Source organism: Capsella rubella, unplaced genomic scaffold (assembly GCF_000375325.1).
Source record: "Capsella rubella cultivar Monte Gargano unplaced genomic scaffold, Caprub1_0 scaffold_3, whole genome shotgun sequence".
Taxonomy (NCBI): domain Eukaryota; kingdom Viridiplantae; phylum Streptophyta; class Magnoliopsida; order Brassicales; family Brassicaceae; genus Capsella; species Capsella rubella.
Window position 1 is genome coordinate 14851797 of NW_006238921.1, and position 15619 is coordinate 14867415.

The 15619-nt window shown below is 31.9% G+C and overlaps 5 protein-coding genes across 6 annotated transcripts; 3 read left to right on the top strand and 2 right to left on the bottom strand.

The window, feature by feature from the left end:
* Positions 1–4235: 4235 nt before the first annotated feature.
* LOC17891186 lies at positions 4236–4630 on the top strand. The gene is made up of 2 exons (XM_006299496.2): positions 4236–4465; positions 4546–4630. Coding segments are annotated over exons 1-2 (231 nt in total). The 3' UTR covers positions 4547–4630.
* A 1530-nt stretch (positions 4631–6160) lies between these two features.
* LOC111831682 lies at positions 6161–6796 on the top strand. 2 transcript variants are annotated; one of them, XM_023786798.1, is made up of 2 exons: positions 6161–6536; positions 6623–6796. In XM_023786798.1, the coding sequence occupies exon 1, from the start codon at positions 6196–6198 to the stop codon at positions 6532–6534; it is 339 nt and encodes a 112-aa protein (XP_023642566.1). In that variant the 5' UTR covers positions 6161–6195; the 3' UTR covers positions 6535–6536; positions 6623–6796. The 2 variants fall into 2 exon arrangements, with proteins under 2 accessions (XP_023642566.1, XP_023642567.1); XM_023786799.1 differs by having other exon boundaries at positions 6626–6796.
* A 2677-nt stretch (positions 6797–9473) lies between these two features.
* On the top strand, positions 9474–9937 carry LOC17890878. The gene is made up of 2 exons (XM_006299690.2): positions 9474–9737; positions 9826–9937. Exons 1-2 carry the CDS (start codon positions 9541–9543, stop codon positions 9872–9874), a joined length of 246 nt encoding a protein of 81 aa, XP_006299752.2. The 5' UTR covers positions 9474–9540; the 3' UTR covers positions 9875–9937.
* A 327-nt stretch (positions 9938–10264) lies between these two features.
* LOC17893781 (S-alkyl-thiohydroximate lyase SUR1) lies at positions 10265–12516 on the bottom strand. Its single transcript, XM_006297563.2, has 7 exons — positions 12115–12516; positions 11505–11844; positions 11179–11397; positions 11038–11097; positions 10796–10951; positions 10620–10713; positions 10265–10535 (listed from the first exon to the last, which is right to left on the bottom strand). Exons 1-7 carry the CDS (start codon positions 12462–12464, stop codon positions 10360–10362), a joined length of 1395 nt encoding a protein of 464 aa, XP_006297625.1. The 5' UTR covers positions 12465–12516; the 3' UTR covers positions 10265–10359.
* A 451-nt stretch (positions 12517–12967) lies between these two features.
* LOC17892080 (probable protein phosphatase 2C 58) lies at positions 12968–14857 on the bottom strand. Its single transcript, XM_006298221.2, has 5 exons — positions 14629–14857; positions 13971–14216; positions 13606–13879; positions 13361–13515; positions 12968–13286 (listed from the first exon to the last, which is right to left on the bottom strand). The coding sequence occupies exons 1-5, from the start codon at positions 14659–14661 to the stop codon at positions 13149–13151; spliced, it is 846 nt and encodes a 281-aa protein (XP_006298283.1). The 5' UTR covers positions 14662–14857; the 3' UTR covers positions 12968–13148.
* Positions 14858–15619: the final 762 nt, after the last annotated feature.

Genomic DNA, 15619 nt, shown 5'->3' on the forward strand with positions numbered 1-15619 from the left:
AGAAAAAGAAAGATAAAAGATCTAAGAAGTAGAGAAGACAAGTGTGCGATCGTATTGATAATGATGGTGATGGCAGTTGCGGTCACAATAGAAGCTGGACAAGAAGAAAATGATTGGATTCGTTGTTTCCGTCTATGTTCTAGTTCTTGCCGCGATAACGATGGCAATTGCTTAGAAAGGTGTAAAGTCAAATGTGGTGGCCCTGTCCCTCCCTTAACCGTTGCGGCCACAAAAAAAGCTGGAGAACAAGACAAGGGTTTGACTCGTTGTTTCCGTCAATGTTCTAGGCCTTGTCGCGATGGCGATGGCGATTGCTTCGAATTCTGTAAAATCGAATGCGGTGGCCCTTTTGCTTCCTTAACACATTAACGGTATGTATAATTTATATATGTCTTTAATTTCATATCTACATCATGTGTTTCCTTTTTTCTTCTGAACAAACATCATATGTGTTTCCTAAATTCTCATTATATATTTGCATGAATAGGAGGAGCTCACATGATGAGATGGGATCAATGGAAGTTTGCGGAAAGTGAGAATGATATAGACGGAATTTGTCGCGGATTTGTGATTATGTCTACTCTCTGTGTTTTTATTTATTTGATGTTTAAGATTTTTACACACAAATTAATAAAATGAAATCAACCAATAAAAAAATATGATGTAATATTTTATTGGTAAAAAAATATCGCTCTTTTTTGCAACAACATCACCCTTTGCCTCTCTGAATTTTTATGTCTTGATGACCTAAATATTTGTTCAAGTAATTTAATAATATTAGAACCATCGTTAACATATATGTGGAGTCATCAAAAGATACAATTTTCTTGACAGAATAAGTTATATATATATATATATATATATATATATATATATATATATTCACAAGTTTTGATTGATCTCTTTGAATAAATCGAAACTGGAGTCTCATAGTATCATTTACATGTGAAGGAACTAATTAAGACCAAGAAAAGAAAACCCTAATTATTTTTTATTTCATTCCTCTGAAATCTTTTTTTTTTTTTTTTTTGGTTTTTATAATTTGGTAGAAAATATAGGGATTAATTACACACATTTTTCCGACAGAGACGAGGTTACGAATGAGGAGGTCGAAGCGTCGCTGATTTTAAAAGTCAAGCTAACATCGATCTATCTACTTTTCCCGATCGAGTACTTTCGGCTCATGCATGTTTGATGTATGTTTGTGTGCTGAATTTTAAAACTATATATTTCACTTGAATAAACATTTGGACCAGGAATAGGATTATACTATATGATGGTTAAACTTGTATATAGTTTTCGTACGTTACGTTATTTATTGTGGTAACTCTCATCATCTATCATGTACTAGATCTAGAAAAATATTATACAGTATATTTTTTTTTTGTCATACAGTATATAACATGTCCTATTAATGTATTATATATTATCCCCTATTCCCCTTTTTGCTATAGCTGATTTAGATCTATGAGATAACATAAAGAAAAAAAATATCCAAAAGATAAAGATTGGTCTTAATTCTCCATTTTTTATGGTATACCTTTACAGTTAAAAGATTAGTAAGATGAAATGACAGAAATATGAGATTAGTTCTTTAGAAGAACTTACAAGAAAAGATTCATAATGTAGCGTGAGTCTTACGTCTCGTAATGGACTCTCCTTCGGCTTTTTCGAGTTCATTACTTAGGATGGCTTTTTAGTTGTAAATCTTTTGCATTTTATTTTTGTAATTACGATAAACTTCAATCTTATTGCTATAGTTAGAGTTTCTTATTGCTATAAAAGTAGCTTGTGCTTGCACACGCCTAGTTTCTTGGCGGAGAGAAGTTTAGGCTAATCATGGATTATGTGGTATGTTTATTCCGTAAATTAGTGTGTTTTTATTTAATGGACAACTTAGAGGTTAAATAATGTCGAAAAGAGGATTAAGGCAAGGTGATTCTCTGTCACTCTACTTATTCATTTTATGTACGGAAGTGTTACTTACGAACATTTTTTTATATTGTGTCGTATATTACGTTTAGATTTCCCACTAAGTAACTGAAAGTGTCTATGTGAAATTGATGCCTTCCATATCAAACAAATTGTGTCCCTTGTATATAATATGGGATTGGGAAAACTGTCAAATCCTATTAGTAACTTAATTCATGACGAGTAAGAATCTTTTTACAAATGGATTTTTGGGATTTGGTGATGATGGTCAATTCAACCATGCCAAGTATGAGAATCCGAAAGAGGAGAAGAACACTGAGTAGATCCATGTACCTACATCGAAAGGTAAATACCTTTTCTTATACTTGACTAGAGAAATGTATTTTACTATGCTTGTTAATGGTTATATGTATTTGTTCAAATTAATATAACAATAAATCATGAAAATAAAGTAACAAATCACAAAAACAAATCAGGTCAACCTAAGAATAAAATCTACTTAAGTTTAAAAAAAAAAAAAAAGAGAGATGAATGTATCTAGTCACCTATTTAATTAGAGTTTGGTTTCATGAAAAATAATATAACATTCTCAAAATATAAAAAGAGAGAAAGATAAAAGATCTAAAAAGGTAGAAAAGACAATGGCAAAGTGGTGTGCGATCGTATTCATGATGATGGTGATGACTGTTGCGGTTACAATAGAAGCTGCGCAAGAAGAAAATGGTTGGATTCGTTGTTTCCGTTCATGTTCTAGTCCTTGCCGCGATGATGATGGTAATTGCTTCGAAAGCTGTAAAATCAAATGTGGTGGCCCTATCCCTCCCTTAACTGTCGCGGTCACAACAAAAGTTGGAGAACAAGACAATGGTTGGACTCGATGCTTTCGTCTATGTTCTAGTCCTTGTCGCGATGACGATGGCAATTGTTTCGAAAAATGTAAAATTAAATGCGGTGGCCCTGTCCCTTCCTTAACTCATTAACGGTATGTGTAATTTGTATATGTCTTTAATTTCATATATACATCATATGTGTATTTCCTAAATTCTAATTATATATATGCATGAATAGAAAAAGCTCACGGGATGAGATGGCAATCAATGGAAGTTCACGGAGAGAAAGAATGACGAAATTTGTCGCGGACTTATGATCATGTCTACTATTTAAGAGTTTCATTAAAACGAGACCTTGAGTTGTTGTGATAAAACATGTGTCTATAAGCTTGAAAATTTGTCTAGAGAAAATTATACTTGGTCTTAATTCTCCAATTTTTATGGTTTACCTATACAGTTAAAAGATTAGTATGATGAAATGATAGAAAATATGAGATTAGTTAATTAGAAGAACTTACAAGACAAGATTCACATCAACAAAATTTACAAGAGAACATTAACTTGGGAAACTAAACTATCTATTTTATGCATGCTTGAATAGCTTCATAATTGCATTGTTAAGTTTTAAGCGTTTCGGCTTAAGTCTGGCGTATTTGATATTATTGGGGTTATATTAGAATGTGGTTTTCTTTAAAAGAAGACAAATTATCAAGCAATTCTTACAAATTTTCTTGACATGTTGAAGACAAATCTAACAGTCCAAGGCAAACTATTTATTATAACTAGTGAAAACTATTAGAAGTTTTTACAAAAGAATTACTATCTTATCTAATTTAATGGCAACCCAATAGTTTAGATAGTTGTCGTTTAATCTGCACCAGCATTTAAAATATTGGTTTGCCATTAAGTTCGAAAAATTATAATAAGTTTTCATTTTTTACAAAAAAATAAAATAAAATTGAAACTATAGATATAAATTATAGTTAAAAAAAAATGTAAACTCATCTTGAATATGAAATTTACTGTGTACTTTATGTCAAATTAGAAGAAAATTACATTATTGAAATATACCACTCATAGCATAAATGAAAAATGTAATTAATCATAATGTCATTTCTATCTAATAGAATGAAAAATGAAGAAAGAAACTCTTGAACTAAACTATTCCTAAAAGACATTTCTGGCTAAATAATATGCATATATTTATTGTTATAAAATTAAATATTGTAAGAACATACCTGATTTTGGAAAGAAAAAAAAGAAAATTTAACAGATTAAACCAGTTAAGACTAAACAAATCATCAATATTGGTAAAAAATCTACTAAAAATATTGTATAAAAAAAATCTACTAAAATTTATACCAACTGTAATATATATATAGAGGTTAATTTCTTGAAATGATTACATAACTATTATCAGAAAAAAACTGATAAACAAAGTTTTATTCTGTAGGAATCCAAGTCGATCAAAAGATGGCAAAATGGAATGCAAAAGTAGTGATAATGATGGTGATGATTGTCGTGGTGGTAGTAGAAGCAAAATGGACTCAAGAAGATTGGATTCGCTGTTTTCGCAATTGTTCAGAGCCATGTCCAGAGCTGGATGGTAATTGCTATGTACGTTGCAAAATCAAATGCGGCGGCCCAAACCCTCCCCATGGCCCTCCTTCATCTCCCTATGGCCCTCCCATAGTTCACTCATGGTATTATTTTCTCTATTCCTTTCTACGATTATATAACTTATATGTGTTGTACTAATTTTCCTGATATATGGCATGGATAGAATCTCACATGCGGAAACATATGGGGAAGTTCGCTGAAGGAAACAATAATAGAAACAGTTTTTTCGTAGAAGATTTATGATCTTGTCTACCATTTTTTAACTTTTATGTTTACTATAAAAATCTTTTAAAAAAAATATTGATAAAATAAATTTATGTATTTTTACACTGTAGAAGTGCCAAAGTTTCTTTTTCATAATATTTTTACAGAGTAACATAAAAGAAATAAGAGTTAATTTCAATGTAGAATATATATATGCATAAATCTGACTATCTGAGATATTTTGTTAAATTTAATATGTATGTACTTGTTCAATTTGTATCAGAAGGCTAATTCTGATTGTTCATTTACAAAGTTAGTTTTCACATACATGCAACATGCTAAGGGTAGACCAAAAAACTAGAAATGAGTTTTCACAGATGCTAGATCATTACTTTATGTTCCCCCATATTACATTAAAAAATCAAAATGAAAATGGTTACAATATTATGCTATTTGACCAAAAGAAATATATATTCTTGAGACAATTGTATTCAAATTAAAGCCTCAAATGGGTTGGCCATGAGCTTCGAAAAGCTTGAACCTAAAGGCCTTTGCCATCAAGACACATCTTTCAATATCACCCAAAATGTAATCATTCTCCTTATTGAGTAAGAATTGATCGATCTTTCCAAAGCATAAGAGATTCACGGAAATTGATCCCTCCATAAAACTATATGATAAATTAATATGTGATAGATTACAAATGATAAAGTAAAAATAAATACAAATGATAGAGTAAAAATAATGTGATAAACTGTCTTTTTTTTTTCTTTCACAAAGATACTATTAAAACTATTTATCTAAACGAAAAGAAAAGTTGAAAGAGACAAGGTAAAACATCTTTCACAACAGATTTTAGTAAATGAAAATTAATGTGTATAAAGTAGATTTAACCAACAAATAAAATCAAGCATACAAAATCTATCTATTAATGTACTTTAAAGTGATATTTTTATATAATTTATTATACTGAAAACATACTTAATTAATTTTGAATAGAAATACGAAGGACTTTAAAGATAAAACCAATTAAGAACACACCAAACCTCAATGTTGATAAATAATTCTCCGGAAAGTACTTTATATAAAAATGATAAATCTATTTAAGCTTATAAAATTGTAATATAAATAGAGGTTGATGTTTTGGAAAATAATATAACTGTTATTAGAGAAAAACATAATATAATTGTATTGATAATGATGGTGATGATGGTTGTGGTGATGGTAGAAGCTAAATGGAGTAAAAAGGATTGGATTCGTTGCTTAGATAATGAGAATCCGAAAGAGGAGAAGAACATTGAGTAGATCCATGTACCTAGCTACATCGATATAGTTGACTAAAGAAATGGATTTTACAATGCTAGCTTGTTACTGGTTATATGTATTTGCTCAAATTAATATAACAATGAATCATGAAAATAAAGTAACAAATCACAAAAACAAATCATGGTCAACCTAAGAATAAAATCTACTTAAAATTAAACCAAAAAAAGAGAGAGAGAGATGAATGTATCTAGTCACCTATTTAATTAGAGCTTGGTTTCATAAAAAATAATATAACATTCTCAAAAAAAAAAAAGATAAAAGATCTAAGAAGGTAGAAAAGACAATGGCAAAGTGGTGTGCGATCGTATTGATGATGATGGTGATGATTGTTGCGGTTACAATAGAAGCTGCACAAGAAGAAAATGGTTGGATTCGTTGTTTCCGTCAATGTTCTAGTCTTTGCCGCGATGACGATGGCAATTGTTTCGAAAGCTGTAAAATCAAATGTGGTGGCCCTGTCCCTCCCTTAACTGTCGCGGTCACAACAAAAGTTCGAGAACAAGACAATGGTTGGACTCGATGCTTTCGTCTATGTTCTAGTCCTTGTCGCGATGACGATGGCAATTGTTTTGAAAGATGTAAAATTAAATGTGGTGGCCCTGTCCCTTCCTTAACTCGTTAACGGTATGTATAATTTATATATGTCTTTAATTTCATATATACATCATATGTGTATTTCCTAAATTCTAATTATATATATGCATGAATAGAAGGAGCTCACATGATGAGATGGCAATCAATGGAAGTTCACGGAGAGAGAGAATGATATAGACGAAATCTGTCGCGGATTTATGATCATGTCAACTATTTAAGAGTTTCATTAAAACGTTAGAATTATGTCAAGAAACCTTGAGTTTTTGTTTTAAGATAAAATAAAAATTAGACCTTGAGTTGTTGTGATAAAACATGAGTTTAAAACCTGAGTGTTGTTTTACAGTCTTTAAACCTTGAGGCCATTTAATTAATAAAAATGTGAGCAAAACTCATCAGTATCTAAAAGCAAGAAAAGAAAATACCATGTCTCAAATCTACTCTGTCGCTCTTTCTTGCCACAACCACAACATCACCCTTTGCCTCTCTGCATTGTTATGTCTTGATGACCTAAATATTTGTTCAAGTAATTTGATAAGAACCATCGTTAACATATATGTGGAGTCATCAAAAGATACAATTTTCTTCACAAATTATGTTATAAATATATAAACATTCTATCGTTGTATATATACGTAAGACCAAGCTTATTTTGACAAACTTAATTTTACGCCACGGACAAGGCAAAATAAGTGGAATGTGTTACAGTTTAGAAGCATAAGAGCAACTCCACTCATGATCCAACTCATGGGTGCTTAACATTAATTGCTTAATTAAACTTTAATAAAACTAAATAAAAAAATCAATTAGCAATGGTAAAGAAAAAAGCTTTCCACTCATGATCCAACTCATGGGTACTTAAGCATTATTATAATATATTTTTCAAATTTAAATAAATTAATAAATAATGCAAATTAACAATTAAAAATTAAATTTACATAGATTACATTAAAAAGAAAGATAAATATTTTACAAAATTCGGAAATTAGAAACATATTATACAAAATTGAAAAAATAAATTATATTTATTACATTTGAATTTATTTTTTACATAATTCATAATTGGAAACATATGATACTAAATTGGAAAAATTAAAATTACATATATTACATTTGAAATAAAAAAACATATTTTTTCTCTTTTATATTTTCAGAATGAAAAATGGAGAGAAAAGTGAGAGGAGATATTTTTTTTTAGAAAGTCGGGAAAGAGAGAGAAGTGAGAGGAAAAGTGAAAATGGAGAGAAAATTTTATTTTGTTTTTTTTCCTATTTTCAGCTTCAACCAATCAATAGGTGCCACGTTGCGTTGCTTCCGGGTTGCTTCCGTTGCCTGAAGAAGCATCGTTTCCTCTCTTCCTGGGCCCCTTTTCTTCTTTTAACATTTATAGCTGGCCCATTTTTAACTTAAGCAACCATTAAAAATCGACCAGTGGAGTTGCTCTAAGCACCTTCCTTTATATGTGTTGTTCTAATTTTCCTTATATATGCATGGCTAGAATCTTACATGCGAAAAGATATGGAGAAGTTCACGGAAAGAAACAATAAAAGAAACATTTTTTCTTAGAAGATTTATGATCTTGTCTACCATTTTTGAAATATTTATTATAAAAATCTATAAAAAGAATATTGATAAAATAAATTTATTGACAAATCTTTCAATAAATCACTCAAAATGAATAGATTTGATTTTTCTAAAGCATAGGAGATTCACGGAAATGATCTCTCCATAAAACTATGATAAATTAATATGTAATATATTAAAACTGATAAAAATAAGGGGGAATTTCAAAAATACCCCTTTTCATATACCTCTTTTTAAAAATACCCCCTTTTCAAACTTTATCAAAAAACCCACTAAAAATGTTGAAATTTATCCAAATATGTGTGTAAGCTTATAAATATATACACAAATTACCTTTATATGTGTATAAAACTTTATATACCTTTCATAAATACCGTAAAAATAAATTATAAAAACCTTATAAAAACCTTATAAAAACCGTATAAACCCTTTTAAAAACTTTTTAAAAACCTTATAAAACTTATAAAAACGATTTAAAACTATTTAAAACATTTTAAAATATTTGTATCGAATCTCCCAGTAGTAGTTATTATATAGAAGTACCTTATAAACTATATAAAACTTTATAATTTTTTATATTTTCAAAGGGGTATTTTTGAAAATGGATAGATAAAGGGGGTATTTTTAAAAAGGGGTACACCAAAATGGGTATTTCTCAAAAATTCTCTAAAAAATAATATACATACAAATGATAAAGTAAAAATAATTGTCTTTTTTTTTGTCACAAAGATACTATTCAATCTATCTATTTAAACATGGGGTTATTACGCATTTTGCCATTTTTCTAGGGCAAACTTTACGAATGTGCCATTTTTGTTAAAATTTTATGGATTTGCCATTTTTGAACTTTTAAAAATGTTCATTTTTTATAAAGTACGTACTTTATAGTAAATAATAAACACTAAATAGAAAATAACGAGTAAAATATGTGCTTAATCATATTTTTTTTTTAACTTGAAAAATGGCAAAATCAAAAACTTGGCCCAAAAAAATGGCAAACTCATAATTGATTCTTTAAAACGTAAAGAAAAGTTGATAAAGACAAGGTAAAACACCTTTCACAACAGATTTTAGTAAATGAAAATTAATGTGTTCTTATAAAGTGGATTTAACCAACAAATAAAATCATGCATACAAAATCTATCTATTAATGTATTCTAAAGTGATCTTTTTATATAAAATATTATACTGAAAAACATACTTAATTTTGAATAAAAATACGAAGGACTTTAAAGATAAAACCAATTAAGACCACACAAAACATCAATGTTGGTAAATTATACTAGGAAAAGTATTTTTATAAAAAGAAAAAGAAAGAAAAATATAATTAAGTTTATGCCAAATGTAATATAAATAGAAGTTGATGTTTTGCAAAATAATATATTATCAGAGAAAAACAATTAATAGTTTCAAAACAAAATTTCCTTTTGTAAGACTATAAGAATATCAAAAGATGGCAAAATGGAGTGCAATAGTATTGATAATGATGGTGATGATTGTTGTGGTGACGGTAGAAGCAAAATGGAGTAAAAAGGATTGGATTCGTTGTTTCCGAAAGTGTTCAAAGCATTGTGATGCACACGATGGTAATTGCTTTGAACGTTGCAAAATCAAATGTGGTGGCCCTAACCCTCCCCATAGTTTATCTCGGTATTATTTTCTCTACTCCTTTTTACAATTATATAAACTTATATGTGTTGTTCTAATTAATTTTTATGATATATGCATGGTTGTGTAGAGTTTCACATGAGACAACATTTGAGGAAGTTCATGGAAGGAAAAAATGATAGAAATATTTTTTCGTAGAAGATTTATGATTGTATAAACAAATTTTAAAAATTTATATCTATTTTAATAAAAAATATTGATCAAAATAAAATAAAGTTATTTATTTTTACATGCTATATATAGAATTGAAGTAAAATATTTTTTCTTACATCAAATTAATTCTAACCATCGCACTATAAGGAAACCAAATTGAAGAATCCATCTCCTATATTTACTTTGGATGTTTGATTATTTTCTTACATATTCGTGTACATATAATGTATTTTATTTTTACAAGTATGAAAACGTTTAAACAAATAAATATCTGTAATACATTTATCAAATATTTATTGCCTTACAAATATCATTGATTTTAAGTTTTGGATCCAAAAATCAATTACTAAATGAAATGAGAATGGAAAAGCATGAATCATAATTATGATATGAATAATCTTTTGGGCATACATCACACATCCACTTCTGTTTTATTTCATTTTAATGTGTCTTATACATGGACATTATTGTCACTCGGTTTCGAAGCTTGAAGTGACTCATCATCTGTCTCTATCTTCTTGGTATGGCGTGTACAAAACCCCTTTAGTCTCTCAAGTGCATCCTCAAGCATATGAGCTTCGACTCCTATAGTTATCCTCATCCAGTTCTTCAAACCTAGAGCCTCTCCTGCAAAATATTCCACACAAACTCCATTTTAGCATCACAACAACTCAAATCAAGGTTCATCATTCTTCTACTCATTTACTTTACCTGGTAGAAACACGAGATTCTCCTCTCTGGCCAGCTTCACGCAGAATTCAGTGTCGTCCTTTATGTTATCCATCAATGATAGCTCCAGCTTTGTCTGCAGTAAGTGAAAACTGTAAGAAGTGATATACTATCTGGATAGTGTGGATAAAGAAGTCAGAGTTTCATGTGTGTTTTACCAGTAAGTAAGTGCAAGACTCAGGTTTCTTGGGACAGAAGACACAGGGGATGTCCTTGAGCCTATCACACACCAAATCAACATTATGTTTCAGTATCTTGTTCTTCTTTGCAAAGAAGTTTTTATCCGCTTTCTCCAGGATCGCGGGAAGTGCAGCCTATCAAAGGAAACATACAGTTTAGCATTGTAATGAATTTAAAAAGAAGAGTTATGTAAAACATTTTCTACAAAAAACACACAAACCTGAATTATAGTGGAAGGGTCAGGAGTTATGTCAAGATTCTGTTTGATGGATTGAGCCACCTATCAAGAAACACATACACAGTGAGATTGTTACAAAACAGCAAGGAGATGACGATCTAAAAGAAGTAGCAGTAAACAGACCTTGGTGGTCTCGAAAACTCCCTCGGGATCATTCAGCGCGATCCAGCCAATTTTCCATCCGGGAACAACCCATCCTTTGGATATGCCTGCTAGTGTCAACACAGGAACTATCGATGCGAACTTTCCCATTGGAACGAATGGATTGTCTCCAAATATAGTTTGGTCATATACTTCATCTGATATCACCATTATCCCCAGCTTCCGAGCCGTCTCTGCAACCTAAAAACGCAAGCTTTAGCGAGCTAAGAATCAAAAATGACTCAAAGTTTCAAGCTTTGGCTCAAAGAGATGAGCATTGTTTTGCGTAATGATACAAAAGTACAAACCTTTTTGAGATGGTCATGAGAGTAGACATTACCACAGGGATTGTTGGGGTTAATTACAACCACTGCCACAGTGTTCTCATCTGCAATGGCTTCAATACCTTCGAGATCAATGTCCCATTCTTTCTCAGGAAGAAGATCATACTTGCGAACCTCGAGACCACTGTAAGCAGCACGAGCGTCGTAGTGAGGGAAGCCAGGACGTGGGAGTAAGATGTTTGCGTTTGGTCGAGCCAACGATTCGAACACGATCTCTATCCCTTGGTTGCATCCAGCAGTCAGTAAGATATCTTCCGGCGTTAACTTGTTCGGAAGGTCTCGGTTTAGGTAATCGGCGACGGCTCTGTTTCAAAACAGAGCATTTGTATCAAACAAAATATGGATCAATTGTTCTTATTAAAAAGATACGGGTCTAATTTAGAAGAGTGCTAAAATATAGGGTCTAAACGACAATTTTAAGTTCAGTGAAGTCAAAAGCTTTAAAGTTGAAGTCTTGACAAAATTGAATCGGCGTTGACTCGAAAAGAGCTCCGATCACGATCAAATTCGAAGAACCCAGATAGAGATTTGGGATTAAATCGGAAAGAAGGAGATTTTTGGGTGAGAAAGTTACCGTCTTGCGGGGAGAATCCCAGCTCCGGGACCGTAAGAGTTGCATTTGCCGGAGCGGAGGACGTCGACGACGGCGTCTTCGGCTTCGATAGAGGTGCGGAAGCAAGGGTAGACGGAAGGGTCACCGTGGCCGAGGGGTAAAATAGTCTTTTTGACGTCTTTGCTGCAGTTGCCGAAGAGCATGTAGATGACACCTCTGAGCGTTACCGTGGAGGCTTTCTCTGCTTTATCGCTTCCACCGAAACGCCAAACGCAGCTTTGACCTTTCTGCGTCTGCGTTTTGTTATCTTTCTCGGTTTTCTCAAACGCAGGAACCACTAGATTGGCGTGCGGTTGTTCTACTTCGCTCATATTTTCTCACTGCTGAAGATAGCGAAACAAAAAAGTATTTGAAAACGAAAGAGTTATAATATACAACTGAAAAATTCAAAGGTTTGCGACTAGAAGAATATAAAAGCAACGTTTTGAATTATGAAACGTGATTTATCTATCTTGGTGAGACCTAACAGCTTTTTGATCTAAAGCAAAAATCACGTGTCAAAAATGAAATCCGTAGTAGGCTTTTGTAAAAGACTATTTGGGCCTCATTTTAGATTACTTACGCAAGCTAAGTTCAGTTTCCTTGGCTTCATTGAACCAAGAGGTACTGATTGGTCATATACTTGTAGCCCATGATGATGATGATGTGATGAGTTAGCCATAACATCAACGAAGCGTTTTGCCTCAAATAGGAGCCAAGAAAACTATTGATTTTGCTAACTCAGTTAACCACAACAGAAGTAGCAATAATGTAATCAAGATTCGGTTTAAAACTTACTCTTAAGATTTTGGTTGTGTTCGTATGAGTCTTGTGATGTTCTTTAAGAGTTCCAAGAACCATGGCTTTTACATTTTGGCCAGGATTTTACTGTCAATGGAAGTTTTTAACAAGAGACATGACTTTGATCACACAACTTAATTGGTTGGTCTTTTGTTTTACTCTCTCACTCACACACTTGATTGGTACAATTTTATAGCCAAGACAAGTTATAATTATCAGTTGAACCTTACAACTATACAAGAGATGTCGTCTTTGCTTTTCTTCGCGACTGCTTCTTCTATCAACTCCTTGGCTGCCGCTTGTGGATCTTTTATGTTTTTGATCACGTCCACTGCTTCTTGGTTCGTTATCACCTGTTGATCAAACACATATTGTGTTAAATCAATTCCATCACTAAATATTAGATGCAAAGAGATCTCAAATGTACCTTCCAAATTCCATCACTCGCGAAAACGATGAACTCAGTCTCATCATCGATTGTCTGGTGTGTTATGTCTGGTTCAGAGCTAAGATGTATCTTTAAGCTCTTATCTCCAAACGCCCTCGCAACCGCTAGTTGTCCATCGACTCTTGGAACATCCCCTGATACATTAATTCAAGAATCCTCTCTATCAACATCCTTTCATATTCATACTCCTCTTAATATTATTCACATCTAGCTACAAGACTTACCTGGAATATTAGATACAAAGCCACCACGGCTCTCAATTTCCTTTGTCTTACTTGGTTCATGGTCAACAGAGAGCTGATACGCAACACCATTCTTTGACATCACTGCCCTTGAGTCTCCAACATTAGCAACCACTAGCTTTTTCCCATCTATTAGAATGCCTGTTACAGCCGTTGATCCGCCTTTGCCAAGTTTAAGTGACTGCTCTAGTATCACAGCGTCCGTTGATATGTATGCATTCCTTATAGCCTTTTCCGTATCAGTCCAAAAATCCTTCTGAAATAGCAAAACATTTTACACAACTAGAGCTAGAAATTGGCATAAAAAAGAACAGAATCATGCTTAAACATGAGTTATTAGTTATTACCTCTTTGAGAATGTTATCAAAGAGATTGGTCTGCAAGTACTTGGCCACATCATGGCCCAAGTGACCGTCAAAGATAGCAAACAAACCCAAATCATGGCCGTCCACTTTCTTGAACTCAGACACAACATAGTCCTCCATAGGATGGTATGCTTTGCCTTTCACAAAGTCAAAACCGTGGGAGATGTTTTTCCATGTCTTGCTCTTACCTCTTCCTGTCTCAGATCCGCAGAATCCTCCAGCCTTCAACTATTCACACCAACACAACAAGAAGATAAAGAGAGATCCCTGTACGTATAAAACACTCTAGAAGAAGAGTCTTCAAGCGAAATCACATAATTCAAGTGATGTAATTTCTTCATCAAGAGAAATATTCTTTAGTCACCTCATATATGTCTAACCAAAAGATTACTGAAACAAGAATCACGAGATTAACACAAGCTCTAGTACTTAACCAAGTCAAATGCTTAGAAACCTAGTTCCTTAAAGCGGCTCTAATATAGAAGAAGTTAAAACAAAGAAACAAATATATGTATATGTAGGTTGTGAAACAGAACAAAGACATAGAAGGATCAGATCACAAAATCAAGATCCATGAGCCCTTGAAAGCAACTTGATACGCGATAAGACTTATTAGAGTTGAGGTGAAGCATATATGTACCTTCATCTTATGGAGAATCTCTCTTCCAGTCATTGTGAGAAGGATATGTTATTCTCTCTGCGTTTGTGTCTGAAATGTGTGAATGATTTCAAAAGAGAGAGATGAAGTTTGTATGTAATAAATGAGTACTGTGAGGTTGTGTCACATGTGAACAGCCGATGACGCTGCTTATATCATCATTTATTGGCTACTACTGTCTTTGCTACGCCGACGACTTTTCTTCTTTTTGGCTCTCCCCAACTCCATTTCAAGGCAAAAATAAAAGAAATCAAACTCCTTTCTCTCTTTAATGATCTGTCGTCTAATATTATTATTATTTGTTAGATTCTCACATTGCCGACAAACACAAAACATTATTTTAACGTTACACACCAAAAAACAAATGTTATTTTCGTAAACATCATCTCATTCTAAACACTATTGGTTACTTTAAAGTTTAAACATCTGACTATTCAAGTTTTATTTTCTTCTCGTGATTGTGTCAACCACATGTGTAACAAATTAAAACGATTTTTTAAAATATATCTAAAACAAATCAGGCGAAAAAAATATGCAAAATACACGGTGGTATAAGACATTAATTTACTGATTTTTTTAGTATAGTTGTGCCATAATTTTATTTCAAGAGATTGATTACTCTAAATTGAGTCTAATTGTTTTGCAGATGATTTAGTTAATTATATAATGTTTTTACTAGTTTAGTTTTCAATTATTAGATATATGTTTGAAATTTCGAATGTTTGTAATTCACTATTGTTAGAAAATGTAAACAAATTCGTTTTTGCGGAATGTTCGTGTGTAATTTTCCTTTTTTGACTAAATAGTAGGAGACTTTATCAAAAAGAGGTTGTAAATTTTTTTTGTATTTTTTTTTTCTTTTAAAAATACCTCATTTAATTTTAATTTGGACATTTAATACCTGATTTTTTTTGGTTGGAAAATAAATACTCATATTAATAAAAACGTGTAATTTAATACCTAATAAATTAAA